Raw genomic sequence first — 17,465 nt, forward strand, 5'->3', positions numbered from 1 at the left:
TGAACAGAGGATTTGGGTTTAAAGTTTGATTTATAAATCAATATATATATATATTCTACCTTGAAAAGAATATCTGTACACATTGCTTTTCCATGCGTTATTATTGGTTCTTGGTCTTCACCTTTTCCATCCCAACAATCCAGTTCAACACATCTAAAAACCCAATAACAACTATGTCAATTTCCACAATATTTCAATAAATATATAAGCCATTTGACAGAAACTCCAAGCAATCAGTCTTGTTCAGGAGCTGAGACTACAATAAATAACATTGTAATTTTAGAAGCAATACAATTCCTCTCACGCTGTAATACACAAACTCTTATTTCAATTTGATTTTATAACTATGGACATATTACATTAAACTGTGTGCGTGTGAGAGTGAAAAATGTCTGAGTGAAAGTGGTTTGTTTTTTTTCAGCACTCCATTATTTACTCTCTCGTTAGCTAATTTGGATATACCATATCTATGCACTGAAAGTAGTTAAACTGGAAGTCATAAACCGATACCCATGTAAATGCAGATTGGCTTAATTGCACAGCACAAATCCCTCTGAACTGCAGAAGTGTGCAGTCTACATCTTCCAACACACCCTTCCCCCAACAATACTACAACTTCCTAAAGGCTACTCTTTCCATATGTTTTTGTACAAAAAGGAATTTTACTTATGATATTTTTCATATGTATCACACTTGTTATATTTACATGGTATCATATAGAATTGCCGAGGTAAATAAAATGAAGTATTTGATTTCCCCCATACAATATTAACTATGAAAGCCATTATCCTGTATTTCCAACCTGCAACCGGCCAAAAGCACTTGTCTGTACATCTCTACAGAAGACTTCCCGCCAAACTGCCTGCCTGTTAGATAGGTATTGTGGGAGGAGCTGATGAAGTAGTGAGCCAAAGAATGGTCCATTTCCTGGTATAATTCCAAACGGTCAAGGAAGACTGGGGCATTTTCATCTGACATCAAATATCTGCAGAATCCATCACTTGATATGAGACCTGGAAGGAAAAAAATAGCTTTACTTTTTTTTGTATTTATGCAGAGAATACAGATTGTTAGTGTTTAAAGGAACACAGACATTACCCAGAAGAGGTGCTGGTATTTTATAACAGCAGATGAAAGAAAATTAACAACAGTAATTTAAGTACAAGACTCTCCCAGTCTTTCAAAGGCTGGAATCCAAAGGTTCTATTAGCATGAGCTTCAAAGTTAATTTATTTTGGATTTATTTCCAAAACATGGAAGGTTCAAGACTTTTGCTAACCACCCCACTGTTTGAAGTATATACAGTAGCCTATCTTCCTGACAATGAAAATGACAACATTTTCTGTGTAAACAAAACCATGTAAGAAAATGAAACTTTGTGTGTACAGTAACTTTGGCCACAGTGTCCGTAGTATGTTTTCTTTCACCTCTTTTTGTTTTGTGCTTCAGAAATTGTAAAAGATGAGGGGCCAGATTCTGGTTTAAGCCAGAGCAGAATCTGCCTGTGATATCTATGTTAAAAATGGCCTCATGCTAAAAAAAATAAAGGGGGGGGGGCGGGGGAGGTAGGCAGTTAACTATCTAAACGTTACATTACACAATTTGAATGCAATTTGAACTTGAAGTTCATGTTGCTTAATGTCAGACATGGAGGTCTGTTATTGGCAAGGGACAGCTCACAGCAGCTCTAATTTTGTTTCACATGACCTTTTTGTTTCAACAGAGAATCCCTAACCCCGCAGCTTTCACTTGCTCATAACTTTCTGAAAAATTCTCACTTGAGGCTTTGAACTTCCTATTCTTGGTCACAGCCAAATCCTTTCAGCTTGTTTAGAGTCAGGAGAAAATGAAAAAAAATTAAAAATCACACATTCTCATCTTAAGAAATTTAATACCCCCCCACCCCAGTAAGAACTTAAAAACAGCAGAACAAAGTAGCTCCAAGCATGACATGTGATTAGCCTGGAGGAAAAAGTATAAGATAGTGAAAAAAAAATCACTGCTGTGTATAGCTGGTGGATATCTGCTAAGATTTAACAAAATAATGAAACCCTGCCCCAATGATAACATAATTAAGAGGCTGAGTTGCAGAGACTCCCCCAGAAGGAGAAAGTGTCTATAACTGATCTCTCACAGAGCTCCTGAGCTTACTGAGCCATCCATGTGCTGTACAGCACATGAGGAAGGGCTGAGTTCTAGTTACTGACCCTTACTAGTTACTGATCCTTACCGTACAGCAGGAGTAGTCAACAGGCGGACCATGGGCCAAATCTGGACCACCAGCTGCTTCTGAATGGACCCCCAAATCTTTTTATTTACTTATCATTATTGTTGTTATTATTTTAATGATTTTTTCTGGAGTCTGGACCTTGACTACACCTTGACCAAGAAATTTGGACCTTGACAAAAAAATAATTCACTACCCCTGTTGTACGGTGACCAAGGCAAGACTGGTTTCTTACAGCTACGATCAGTGAACAAGGTCTTGCCTCCAACACAGTGCTATTCAGTGCACACATGTGCCTAAGTGCTTTATGGAATAGGGGGGTCTTGTAAAGGACTGCAGAGAACAGGCACCACGCAGATAAGCCATTGCCTCCATTGGATATTGGATGGCTACTCATGCATTCCCAGAATACAAGACATTATGGTACTTCCAGGATTGGTGTGGACCTATCCCTGCCAGCATGACCTCGCATGGATGGTGCATGCAAGGTCACACTGGTGGGGGCGGAATGATGTGCTTTTCAAAATGTCATCCCCATCTGATACTGGACAAAACCTAGTCTGGTTTTGTCTCCACACTGGACTACGGAGCAATCATCCAACAAGAGGACAGTATGGTTTAAAGCCAGATGAATGACCTGCCTATATTCAGGATCCAAAACTTCTGGGGCCAATTCCTCCCCTTCTCCCACTAATTCCATTGGGGTGAAACCTGCATGAACTAACCCCATTAAGGAAAGATCATCATCAGAAAACCCCCACTGATTTTTTGGCAGGAGACAGTCCACATTTACATACATCACAGTACAAATAATAGAGAAAGAAAGAATTAACACAATAGGCTCAAGTTGCTACCATGACTCAATGATTGTTTGAAAGAGTATGAAAGAAGTGTAGATGCTCATGCCGACATCAGCTTCTAGATACAGTTTCTTGTCTGCAAAATACCTATCTTCATAAACTACTGGCTTACTTTAACTCCTGCCCACGCAAAACATGGGTGCATCTCTTTCTGAACAGGGGCAAATAATGTTCATTATACTTTGTACATTATGGGAAAACACTTGAAATATGCTGGCATCTAGACAGGAGATTCATGACTGCCTTAAACATGTGACCAATATGATTAGATTAAAAAGAAAAGGAAATAATTAGTAAGGGGAGTTTCTGGTACATACGAAGATGAAAACAAAATAAGCTATAGAATTGGAGCCTTCAAAATTCCGATCCATGACTGCGAGAAAACAATGGATCCTCGCGTGTCCTATAGATCATTTTTTTAAAAAAGAAATACTGTGCTATTGAGAGGAGATATCTCCCATCTGATAGCTAGTGTATAGACTGAAAGTCTTCCCCTTTTTTACTGGACTGCCCTGAGAAGTTATGGAGAGACCATCACCTCCCAGGTTCAATTTTAGGAAAACAGCATAAGCAATCTGTTAACAGATAGTGTGATGGAAAGATAGCAGTGTAAACTGGGAGCAACATATACAGGATCAGACCCTTACTCCTCATTCAGCTGCTTTACTCCTGGTAAAAGGACCAGAGTGGTGTCAAGGCCTTTTTCCTGTGCTGCAGGAACCAAGGAAGACAGCCACTGGCTTCTCACAATCCCTTGTGTAGGGAGCATGCCTAAGGCAGGAGGAGCACATCAGGGGTGGAGATGCAGCTGGCGGTACTGGAGAGATTCTGGGCAAAACTGAGGCTTAGAGCAGACAGAGTAGGATTCTGCAATTTAGACAAGCCCCAGGGGTTACATTATGCCTTCGGCCTCTGCAGCTTATAGAGAAGATTAGGATAGCACAAAGGTGCTTACCCCTATAGCTTTGGTAAAAGCTAACATAGCATTTTACTATGTACCTGTGAAAGAAGCCCTACTGTTGGCATAACACTATATACACCAGGGGTTAGGTCAGTATAACCATGTTGCTCAGGGGTGTGGATTTTTCACCGATGTAAGTTTATAGTGTAGACCTGGCCTCAGTCTCATTGGGATAGGCTCCCAAGTCATGTAGGTGCTTTTTAAAATTTAAAGTGTCTAAAGAATGTTGTATTAATTTTTGATACACAGATATTCCCACTTTGTTTACCTTTATTCTTCAAATCTTCATCTGGCTCATATGTCTCAATTATCTGCATTGCTCTTTTTGAATCATAGAACGGGAATAAAATTTCATTCAGACGAGGATCTCGTTGATGCTAAGGTTAGAAAATAACATAATTTAGCAGGACTACTTACTGCAAGGCTGTATTCCAAGAACTTTTCATTACTGCAGACGAGAAAGAACGAGCTGGACAATTTTTTTAAACTAGAACTTACAGAATATCCCAATTGTAACTTCAGCATTATAGAAATTTAAATCTAGTTATCTATGAAAACAACAGGCAGTTTGCTCAGGAAAATACTCCAGTGCAATCATTTAACATGTATTATTGCTATTTACTCATTACAATAAAATAATGCATGTGGCATATGTGACAATAAAATTTTGACAATTAACAGCAGATCCTTTAATAACTTGGTAAATCCTCTTCCTTCTTCAAAAATCTTTTATGTAGGTCATGCAAATTGATGGGCCTGACTGACGGTAACATAATTATCCCTTCATAAAACTTGTGTCTTCATCAATATGGATGACTACAATAAACATTAAAAAAATAAAAAGTTGCTATAAATCTTCTATGCAAAACCTGCATTTAGAAATATGTTAACTAATGTCAACTATCTCTGTGAATCGTATAAGTACTGGGGCATTTAACTTTCTGAAAAATCAACTTTAGGATCATAGAGGAAATATGTAAACCATTAAAAAACATCTTCACAGTATCATCCCCAAAAGTATAGCAATTGATGTAGGGATTTCATAATATCATACACAAACGTTGTTTGGACTGTATCTAGGCATTCTAGGTATCAGTGACTTCCAATAAATCTTTAAAGGCCTGATTCATGACACATTCACTTTAGAGTGTGCAATGCGATTTTCACTTTTATTCACATTGGATTAGAGCTGCACACTATGTGCCTGATTCTCCATTAAAAAGATAATTCAACTGAATAGTGGCATGTAAGCGGATGCAAAAGCAAAACAAATAAACAAATATGACCATGGAAACACTCTTTTACCCAGGCAGGTGCAGTTTTGAAGCTGTAATTTACATTCATAAATGTAACATAGGCCACTCCCATATTGCTGACCAATAATTTAGGAGTGGACAGTGTGGGATGTCTATGACCTAAGGCACTATAAGCATTTGCTGTAATTCCTTACATACAAATATTTTGGTAATCTGTTCAATATCAAGCCATGTCCAATCAAAAATAAGCAACCTGATCTCTTCTTTACAACCAACACATTGGCATGTGTAGTTGGTTTATTTTAAGAAATTACAACTAATGTCAATTTAATCATGCAGTTAATGAAGCATCCTTTTATTAATGCTATTGGCAGTCAACAGCATCTGAAGCATAGCAGTTAAATTCACTATACGTTGGCTATCTGGATATCTAAGTAAATCTCAGATGAAATATGAAATGTAAGCAGCTGAATGCAGGACACACCTTGCTAAGCATCTCTCAGGAGAACAACACTAGCATGCAACTGTACAGCCGACCACATGTAATCACACGTGACAAGCTTTGCACCATTAGTGAAAATGCATCATTTGAAACAACTGAAAGAAAGAGGAGGGGAGGCCCATATTAAAGAAGAGTGCTCTTCCCCACTTCACTCTTCCACGGATAATCGTAAATAGAACAGAGGTGACACGGGAAGAAAATACATGGGAAAAGGAAAACAACGCTTCTTAGCAATCACAGCCAAAAAATTATTGCAGGGAACTAACAGTAATATTTTTGTTGTTGTCGTCATGATCACTGCTCATTATCTTTTTTTTTTTCATTTGGGGAAAACATATGTCTCTAAGTTTAGTTAACTAAAATCAATTCTGGTACTACTTGACAATTTGTGTGATGTCATTAAAAAAAGGAATGTCAAGCAGGATCCCCTGCATAAATGTTTTATGCTATTGAGTTTGTTGGCACAGGGAATTTATAATGCAAAACAGCATAGCTGACCAATATGAAAAGCATAAAGCTCCCAGGACTAATCACACATGTCCAGCAAAGCGGTTGTTGCTTGTTCTAGTTACCATATTAGACAGGATCCATACCTTTCTACTAGACGTTCCTTAACAAAAGGAGGGTAAATCATTTCGGGGGAGGAGGCTAGAGGGTGCCTGTTTACTTTGGAAAGAGGAAGAGGGAAGAAACAGATGCTCTCCAAATTTCGCCACCCCGTCATTTACCTCCTAGCTAGATAAATATTTGCTGATATGTGAAACAACTCATGATTTGCTAGAAGCCAGTTTCATTATTAGGATTTATGAGGTCTAGCAGAAATAATAGCCTCTTTCCACCAAAAACAGAAAGGGGAAACTTACTAAACAAGAAGGATCCAGTCTCCCATTTCATCTTATTTCTTTGCTCAGCAGAAAGCAGGAGTCCAGGCCAGCTTGTACTGAATTACTACTTTTGATAATTACACACATAGGACAAAGCTAAAATCTGTGGCTACAAATAAATGGCAGGAGGAACTCTCAGTAGCTTTAGGTCAATTTCATTTTTCTATTATTTTTCCTTTTCCTTAGATTTAACTTAAAAAAAAGAACATACGCACAGAAGTGCCTGACAATAACTATACTTATAGACACAATCTACCAGCATTAATAATGATACATAATTAAATTAACTGTCAGTCTGAAGCATTAAACAGTCAAAATGGAGCGAACAATTTACCTAAGCCAACAGACAATAAAAAAATGGGAAAAGTCTCACTCCCAAATCAGACATACCCAGGAACATACCCTCTTCCTTCCCTAAAAATCCTATCAAACAAATTGCTTTTGCAACCTACAACATGCCTGGAAGGTCATCAAATTCAGGCTATTTTGGAACAAAGTGAAAACAAGTTCAGAAGTCCCAGGGCCCTCATTAAGAACGCCCTGCCAGCAGCCACCTCTTTTTTATAATGATAATAAACTTTTATTGTTTGCAGTATTGTTATAGCCGTGTTTGTCCCAGGACATGGGAGGGACAAGGAGGGTGAGGTAATATCTTTTACTGAACCAACTTCTGCTGGTGAAAGAGACCAACTTTTGAATTACACAGAGCTCTTCTTCAGTTCTGGGAAAGATACTAAGGGCTTGGCTACACTCGTGAGTTAGAGCACATTAAAGCAGCCTTGGGCACCCTAGCTCACTACCCATCCACAGTGGCAAGGCACACAGAGCTCTCTGACTCCAGGGTTAGAGTGCTCCTGGTACTAAACCTTGGCGACAAGATTAACACTTGGTGCACCTTGGCTGAAAGGGTGTCAATGTGAACAAGGTGTTGCATTACTGCACTCTGATCAGCCTCTAGAAATGTCCCATAATCCCCTTATGTCAAGTGGCCACTCTTGTCATTGTTTTGGAATCACTGCAGGAACGCGGATATGCCCTTTGAAAGCTCCGTTTCTGACAGCTGGTGCTTATCTGCTCTGAGACAAAGCAAACATTACTGTGGAATGCTGCGTGTGCGAGAGAGAGGCGGAGGGGGCAGAGAGGGTCTGCTGCTGTCTGAACTTACAAGACAGCATGCTGACATGCTCTCAGCCCCCCAAAAACCCACTCTGTCTCCCCCCACATACACACAACACACTCCCTGTCACACTCCACCCTACCCACTTGCATGCTGGGATAACTATCACAATGCACTACTCTCTGGAGCCACTGCAAGAGCTGCTAATGTGGCCACGCCAGTCCACTTGCAGCTGTTAGTGTGGACAGACTGCAGCACTTTCCCTACTGCGCTCTGCGAAGGCTTGTTTAACTCAAAGCGCTCTACGGGCTTGTCTACATCACAAAGTTGCAGCGCTGGTGAGGGGGTTACAGCGCTGCAACTTAGGAGGTGTACACATCTGCAGGGCACCACCAGCGCTGCAACTAACTGTTTGCAGCGCTGGCCGTACTCCCGTTTTGTCTCGGGTGTAGAGGATCCAGCGCTGGTGATCCAGCGCTGGTAATCAAGTGTAGACACTTACCAGCGCTTTTCTTGACCTCCGTGGAATAAGCAGGTATCCCCAGCATACCTGAGGAAGCCTCTGGTAATCAAGCTGGTCTCCTTCCCCGGTTTGCTCTCGCGTTCCCCGAACCCCGAGCAAGCAGGTCTCCTTCCCTGTGGTTTGCAGGGTGGTTCGGGGAACGCGAGAGCAAACCGCGACGAAGCTGGTCTCCTTCCCCGGTTTGCTCTCGCGTTCCCCGAACAAGCAGGTCTCCTTCCCTGCGGTTTGCAGGGTGGTTCGGGGAACGCGAGAGCAAACCGCGGCGAAGCTGGTCTCCTTCCCCGGTTTGCTCTCGCGTTCCCTGAACCCCCCTTGAAGCCGCCCAACAGCGCTGCAGTATGGCCACATCTAACACCACTTGCAGCGCTGGTTGCTGTAAGTGTGACCACTCTGCAGCGCTGGCCCTATACAGCTGTACTAATACAGCTGTAACAACCAGTGCTGCAAAATTGTAGATGTAGACATACCCTACATCTGCAAGTATAGCCATGCCCTCAGTGTCACAGTGAAGTACAAGGTGGAAGAGACTGTTAAGCGCAGGAGTTAATATGTTGCAAAGGACCATTCAAAATGAAGTGGGCCATTAACACCTCTGCAACCACAGAACAAAGGAGAGTTAGGGTACATCTACACACACAGTGCTGCACCCACAGAGTTGTTATTGGGCCATATGATGCACTGGATGACGGACACCACATGTTGTGATAGGCATGTGTATGACTCATGGATTTTAAAAGGTGTGTTGTGAGGGGTCTTGATCATTGTAGCATGGAGAGATGTCTGCAGGTTTTGCATCTGTTGTTCTGGCAGGGTCTGGTGTCACTGAGTTGGTATGTCGTGGTTTGTGCAGAGCTTTGTGTCTGATGATGAGCTTGGTGAGGTTGAGAGGCCTGTCTGAAGGCCAGAAAGTGAGGTTCTAGAAAACGTAAGTGCTGACTCCAGGGTGCTCTGGGGATCGAGGACTCATGGGAAAAAAAATAGTGACTGCTCAGCACCCACAAGACACAGCTGTTCAGCAGTGGTGGCTGGGGGAAGTGCTTGGGTGAGGGTGGAGAACAGCCAGTAATGGGCAGGCAGGGGCCTCAGTGGAGGGGGTGGAGCTGGGGGGAGAAAGAGGCAGAGTGAGGGCATGGCCTTGAGGGAGGAATGGCGATGGAGCAGGCGTGAAGCACCTCCAGGGAAAAATAAAAGCGCCTATGCCGGAAAGACTGCTTTCAGGATGTGTTCCCCATCAAATATGGGTGAAATGAGACAAACACTACATTCTTGAATGAACTCATGCAGAAAAATAATCAAAGATCAAACCACTATATCAACCATGAAACAATCACTGTATATCTGGCCTCACAGCCCTCATTTTCAAAGGAAACCTGCACAACTCTTTAATGTCTCTTTCAACAATCTGTAACCTTGGTTGTATGACTGCAGAGTTGTTGATGGCCCACTTCATTCTGAGTGGTCCCTTTAAACATGTTGTTAATTCTTACGCTTAACAACCTTGTATTTATCTATGACACTCTGAGTACCTTTCCCAGATCTAAAGAAGAGTTCTGTGAAAGCTTATCTCTTTCAGCAACAGAAGTTGGTCCAGCAAAAGGTATTACCTCACTCATCTTGTCTCTCTCAATAAGCTTTTATGTTTTCCAGCTCAAGCGCCTCTGCTGACTATGGACAGACATCCTCTCTCTCCCCATTCACATATGGTTCACGGCTGATATGTGAAGGGGGAGAGAGAGGATGTCTTAGGTAAGTAGGTTCTAGGCCACTTAGGACCTTACACATAACGACCAACATATTAAACTCCACTCAGGCTATGACTACACTAGGAAGCCGCTCTAAGCTGAAGGGAGGGAGCTCTTCCGTCGACTTAATTAATCCATCCCCAACAAGCAGCGGTAGCTATGTTGGCAGGAGAAACTCTCCCACTGACACAGTGCTGTTCGCACTGGTGCTTAAGTCTGTGTAATTTATGTCACTCAGGGGTGTGGATTATTCACACATCATACCAATCACGGCCTAGTTCCTATAAGCACCTACACATATGCTTAGCTTTGTGACCATGGATTTCAATGAAGCTACTCACAGTAGTCAGATGAAGCACATATGGAGTTGTTTGCAAGGTTGGGGCACACATGGGCAGCCATTGAAGTGCGGTTTACTCCATGTGCCTAGTCCACTGGACAGTGATAAAACTTAATTTCATCACTAAATTTCTTCTACTTCTTTTAAAAAAAAGCCCTTTGTGTTTGGTTCACTTTTGGTGATCAATAAGGTATATGCTGCTTTGAACATGGAGCAAAAGGGCCCTTTTTTAGATACGCTATTAACTTGACGCATGCTTAAATCTCCACATAGAGAAATGAGAAAATAGCAATTTGTTGTTCCTGTTTTTTAAGTTTGTACTTGGATAACTCATCAGTTCCCTCAAGACCCTATAGAAAAGGAATACAATTCTGCAGTCCACTGGGGGAAAAAGAGTTTAGTGGTACAAAAGCTGGGGAATTAATTGGTGTTCACAATACTTCATTTGTTTCAAGTAAATTCTGTCAGATTCACTGAAGTGGTGTGCAGCTCTGTGAATCATACTCCCACTCATCTTAATATGCTTTAGAAACAGTAGAAAATCACACACTTTATTAAAGTACTTTTTCAGATACTAGACTGAGGAAACACTGCAGACTCTTGCTAATAAATGTACATTTTAGAAATACAGCTGCCAATATATTTCCTTCTATCCTACATATTTTTAATATTTTCAGAATCACAAACAACTCATTAAAATATCCTTATGATTCATAGATTTGTAATAAACAGAAAAGATTTTTGATAGTGGAGAATCAAACTACTACATATAAAAGCCCACTTCATATTTCTGTTATTCAGATACAGCAATCAGATGCCTAAAAGTAAAATAACTGCTTATAACAAAACACTGAGTATAGCTTAGTTGAAATTACATTGTATATAACAGTATAAAATGTATAAAACATACACAACAATAGCTTCACACCACAGCAAGTAATCAACAGAAGCAATCCGCAAAGCCAACATAGAGAAAGCACAAGACCATATAAGGTTGGAGCTGATTTTTGCACCTGGATATCGCCATAATGAAAAGATCAGCAGATCAAAAGCACAGCAAATGACGGCATGATACATGCAATGAGAAGACTGGAAGAAGCAAGCCACTGCAGACAGACTTGTATGGTAGTTAATGTATGAAAAAGCTTACTTCATTTAGAAAGCTCACTAATTGGTCTACCGTTAAATAATCAGTTTTGTCTCCATTGCTGAAAAGAAATTTATTAGAAAAAGTGAGTTTTCATGTATGATGCTACAGTAGGTATGATTTACATGTTGACATTGTTGATACTTTCTAAACCTTGCAGTTTCCTAACACTGAAGTAACTGTGTATTCTCAAAATGAACAGAAACGGTTAAGGCAAACAAACAGTCTATGCTTGCTACAGTATAATACCCTCTCTTCTCAGTATGATTTAACAAATGTTAATTTAGCAAACAACATGTAAGTCTTCCATTTGAGAAGAATCTGATTGAACAAACTTCTAGACTTCTTGCTTAATCTAGTTAGTTCACATACTGTGTTAATAACCTAAAGGAGCAGGTTAAAACTGTAGATAGTTAGTAAAGCCAATGCAAAAAAAAAAAGTTCCAGGTGCTTCTTTTAACTCATGTAAAAGTTGCTCTAAAATACAGAGTTAACTTTTACATTAATAATTTGGGGGAAAAGGCAAGAAAACGTAGATGTGACTTGGTTTTCAAATACCGTACATGGTATTAGGAGTCAAGGCTGGGACTGCTTTATCATGTTCAGTGTTGTACTGGTTAATACTAGAAATAGACTAATATGATAGGAAAACAATTTAAAATTAGTTTAATATTTAATTTAACTTACATCTTCCTAAAGAGTTCCTCTATGTCCGTACGAGGACATATCTTTTGGGTTAGTTCATAAAATTTCTCATAAGTAAAAGCGGGAGGCTCAATTTCATCATTCTGAAAAAAACAACAAAAAACATAAATGTTGATTTAGCAAAAGCCAGTTTATTTATTCTATCAGCATGTCTGAGTACTAGAAAAGTATTAGTAACCTGTGCCTAGTGCACATGACTTTATTTATATTTTCTGAGAAAAGCCCTCAATTTTTTCCTTATCCCAAATCTGTTTAGTGCACTAATAGTCTGACTACATGGTAACATTAAGTCTGTGAATGATAAAATTAATAATAATAATAATAATATGTAAAAAAGTAAATACAGAACAAGGACATAGTCTTTATTTTGCCTGTTGAAGTTAAAAAAAATATCATTCCAGGTATCATGTGAACGTTTGAATATAAATATTCAACACACTGGGACATCAGAAAAAAGCCCTAATTAACTTTGGTACCATTTAGTATAAGCCTCATTAGTAAATATTCCTGTTTAACTGAAGTGATGACAAAGCTGTTTGAGAACATAAGACATTATTTTTTCACAGGACACAAATGACTTAAAACATAACGATATAATCTGATCGATTCTGTGATTTCTTAACATAAAAAATGTTATTTTAAATTGGTAAATACCTTTCCACTGGGAAGACCTAGTTCCTTAAGTGCCTGAAAGATCACCTTTTCTGTTTTACCTGATGCAAAGGTTCTGGTAATACTAAGAAACAGGAGAAAAAAAAAAGTTAGTCACTTTTTAAATAATCAGTTTCAGTCTCTTACTCCTTTTCTCCTCCAACATTTCCCCATTTTTTTCAAACGATTTATGCAAGTACCTCTAGAGACAGTCATGCACCAAGCACTGTTGTAATAATGCTGTAAGCTTCCACGGAGCAGAACTACTAAAAGATTTAGCAAAACAGTGATCTGCCCAAAGAGCTAAGAGGTTTGGTCAGGAAGAGTTGTGCAACATGTTATTCTGCTGGCAGTTTTCAACAGGATACATATACAACTTATTGTGTCAAAAAAAAGCAGCAGGATCTACAAACAAGGTAGATATTAGTGAACTCAACTCTAGGCTTTGCTGCTTCCTCTGTGTTCACAGTGGTGACTCCCACCCTTCTGCACTATTAATCTGTCCATTTTAAGGCAGCCATCCCACAGGGAAATCCTGATCCATTCCCATTCCTCTGCTTCCTTTCACCTCTGTTTTGAAGCTATTTCTCCCCATGATTTCATAGACTATCAGGATTGGAAGGGACCTCAGGAGGTCATCTAGTCCAACCCTCTGCTCAAAGCAGGACCAATCCCCAAACAGATTTTTGCCCCAGATCCCTAAATGGCCCCCTCAAGGACTGAACTCAAAACCCTGGGTTTAGCAGGCCAATGCTCAAACCACTGAGCTATCATGAGAAACTCACTAAATTCTGATTCCTCATATTTTCCACCAAGGCCATCTTCCACACACACAATTTTGTTACTCTTTCCTTGCTGTTCCTTCTTCCCTTGAAAGGCTCTCTAATCCACTTCAACCAAGGCTATTTCTCCCTCCAGACAGACCACATACAACCATTTTTGCTTTCTTCCCACTGCCACTAAGACTCAAACTCCTGGACCAATTTGTTTTCTTTGTATAAAAGACGGATTTATTTCACCATCCACTAGATTAAGAGCCTCATTTTTACCTGGAACAAAATATATCCAAGTCTATGGTGTCTGATGTGACTATTGTGAAAACTTCTGTTTTACTTCTGTTTCCACCAGAGATGAGCTTCAGAAAAGTCAGATCACAATCAGCCTCCCCCATCTCTAAAGGGCTGAGCCAAAATCATTGGCCAGCTACTCCCCAGCTTTGGTGTCCAGATCTGGAGACAAATACTGTGGCTCAGGGCCATGTCCATAATCCTAACATGAGCATTACATCAGGAAAGACTTCACAACAGCAATCCGACTAAAATATGCTGCCTTCTATATCACCAAGTGAATTTTCCGAGACTTATTAATATCACAGACACTAAGTAAATACACAAAATGAAAGAAGTGAAATACACTGTTGCCATTCTTATATATTCCCGTAGCAATCAAGAATTGTTTTGTTCTCCAAAACACTTAAAACCACTTGTGTAAATATTTTCCCACCAATAAAATGAAGATCATCAAGCCAAAGATATAAATGATAAATTAATATTTTTGGCCAAGATTTTTTTAAAACAGGTGCTTAAAGTTAGATTCCTGCATCCATATTTAGGGACTTATATAAGTAGCCCGATTTTCAAAGTTGTTGGGTAGCCAGTAACTCTCATTGAAACAGGGGCCGGAGTGCCTAAAGTTAGACTCCTATTTTAAAAAAAATATCAGATGTTATCTAACCCTTTCTAACTTTTAGTGACATTTCACTCTACGATGTGCAGGATTGCTATCTGCAAGATTTATCATCTAACTCTAGCCCAATAAAAATTCAACATCTACTCCACTAAAGTGCTCAGTCATTGACGTTTTGTATCAAACATCTGTTAACATTAGGATAAACAATTAATCAAAAACGGTGAGCCAAAATTCCATAGCTCTATTTTAGATGCCAAATTATCTGTTATTTCATCAAAGACAGCAAACATGGCAGTAATTATTTCTGAGTGCAGCAGCCTAGAAAAAGATCACATGAATCACAAATCCAGCATGACAATTTCATTTAGCAGAAAATATTGTACATAAAACTACTGCTTCCAGTCAAAAGAGACTTGATCATAGGAAATTTGCATTCTTCTTTCCTATGCCTAGAAACAGAATTGGATTAATGCTGAAGCAGGAAAGATTACTACATGACATCCTACAAGAGTTTCATTGTCAAGTGTCAACGTACTTTTCATCATTCTTTTTTTTTTTTAAAAAAATGTGTACTGGAAACAGGATTCAAGATTAGTAGTAGTTCATTCCACTACAATTGTTCCAGATGGGTGAAATGGCTCAGATGCAAAAAGAACTAGAACAAACCTTCACCCCCACAAAATAATCAAAACACAGAATGTTCAAAACAGTTTTTGTTTTAGGGCTTGTCTATACTACCGCACGGGGTCCATCTAAGGCTACGTCTTCACTACCCGTTGTATCGGCGGGTAGCAATCCATTTCTCGGGGATCGATATATCGCGTCTCATCTAGACGCAATATATCAATCCCCGAACGCGCTCCTGTCGACTCTGGAACTCCACCGGAGTGAGCGGCGGTAGCGGAGTCGACAGGCGGAGCCGCAGATGTCGATCCCGCACCGTGAGGACGGTAGGTAATTCGGTCTAATTACTTCAACTTCAGCTACGTTATTCACGTAGCTGAAGTTGCGTATCTTAGGTAGATCCCCTCCCCTAGTGCAGACCAGCCCCAAGATACAAGATACGCAACTTCAGCTACATGAATAGCGTAGCTGAAGTCGCCGTACTTAGATCTACTTATCCCGGTGTCTTCACTGCGGTAAGTCAACGGCTGACGCTCTCCCATCAACTCCGCTTGTGCTTCTTGTTCTGGTAAAGTACCAGAATCAACTAGAGAGCACTCAGCGGTCAATTTATCCTGTCTATACTAGACACGCTAAATCGACCCCTGCTGGATCAATCGCTGCCTCCTTAGTTTTGGCTCCTCTGCATTTCCTAGTTTATCTGGAACTGGAAGGATAACTGCCTAGATACTATGGGAAAGTCTTGTGGCACAATGATTGCCAAAAGTTACCAAATCCTGGTGTCTGAGGCTAGTCTATACTACAGAGCCTATTTTGGCAGAACTAAACTGGCACAGCCTTCTAGTGCAAATGCAGCTTACTCTGACAGGAGTTTTTCTGCCTATGTAAGAACAACCCCGTCTCTGCCCGCTCTTATGCTGCATGGTCTGTTGACACAGCTATGCTGGCTAAGGGGTGAAAATTTTAAGTATAGACCAAGCCTGAGATTTCTCCTCTTTCCTTAAGAGTGGTCTATGCACAAAGTTGTACCAATTTAACTAAAAGTATAATTTTAAACTGATTTAGTTAAAATAGTGCACAGTACCATCAGGAAAGACAGCAGATTTAATCCTAGTTTATATTGATTTAGATTGCGTTGGCGTATTTATGGTACAAGCTAAACTAATATACCCAGTTTTAAACCCATATAAATGTTTCCACCTGGGGGAGTTGCGCTGGTTAAACTAAAATCAGTTTTTAAACAAACTTCGGTTAAACTGGTGCAACGAGTGTGTGCAGACAAGAGCTTAGGATACATACCGACAGTGGCAGTGTGGGATCTACTGACAAATACTTACTTTTTATAATGACCATTGCATTTTCGACCAGGCTATACCAAACCTCATGAAAGACACACACTTCTTGCAAGCTTTGCACATGAATTTCCAGATTAAAACTGCCCAGATGCATTTAATAAAGCAAGTAAACATTGAACGCCTCTGAGATTTGCCCGCCACCAATTGTTATGCGTGCTCCCTCCCCAACCTACTGATGGAAACACAGGCTATAGCCCAAAAAGACTTTGTTAAAATCCCAAAAAATCCCACAAAGGAATAGAGATTGTGTTACCCTGCACCTTGCGTAGTCAGTTACACCAAGGGAAAGTCAGGGAAAACTATTATGAGTTGGTAGCATTTATGCCACTTTGCACTGTTGTAAATGACTGCACAAGGTGCAGGACTAGGAGGAATTGGGCCTACAGAGTTCCACTTTCCCAAAGCTTGGCATTCACCCAGGCCTTTTGCTGGCTGTAGTGGGGGCTGTGTTAAAGTTCAAAGAAGCACAAAGATTTCTCATTTCCCAGAGAACACTTTTCCCTCAGGCTTTCCTTAGGTTTCAATGTCAAAATGAAATCAAACTGACAGACAGTTTATTTTCCTGTCTCACGTTCCTAGTTCCCACCAGCTCTGACATGGAGACTTGCCCTCCTGAGGGAATGAAAATCCCATACGTATCCCCACAGCTGCCGAGTCTTGTGCAACTCTAGTTCACATCTTTTGTCCTCTGGGTGACCCTGAGCAGTCGGACAGGTGTGGGAGAAGATGGAAGCTGATCCCTCTTACCCACAGATGTGGGATGGAGGAGGCAGGGATGACTAGGTAGCCTGGAGAAGTCAGCCAGTATAAACATACAGGAGGAAAGCAGCATGTAGCCTATGCGGGATGGAGTCTAAGGGGTTGTTTAGGAAAAGCAGGGAA

The 17,465-nt window shown here is 40.4% G+C and overlaps 1 protein-coding gene across 1 annotated transcript in view; it reads right to left on the reverse strand.

Moving 5' to 3' along the window:
* The window catches only part of PLCB4 (phospholipase C beta 4), a 319,181-nt gene that overhangs the window by 90,558 nt on the left and 211,158 nt on the right, over nt 1-17,465 (reverse strand). Inside the window, 6 exon segments of the mRNA XM_030558019.1 lie at nt 60-153; nt 803-1,013; nt 4,317-4,425; nt 11,563-11,620; nt 12,247-12,347; nt 12,919-13,000. Coding sequence (XP_030413879.1) covers nt 60-153; nt 803-1,013; nt 4,317-4,425; nt 11,563-11,620; nt 12,247-12,347; nt 12,919-13,000 — 655 coding nt within the window.

This window comes from Gopherus evgoodei, chromosome 3 (genome assembly GCF_007399415.2).
Source record: "Gopherus evgoodei ecotype Sinaloan lineage chromosome 3, rGopEvg1_v1.p, whole genome shotgun sequence".
Lineage (NCBI taxonomy): Eukaryota > Metazoa > Chordata > Testudines > Testudinidae > Gopherus > Gopherus evgoodei.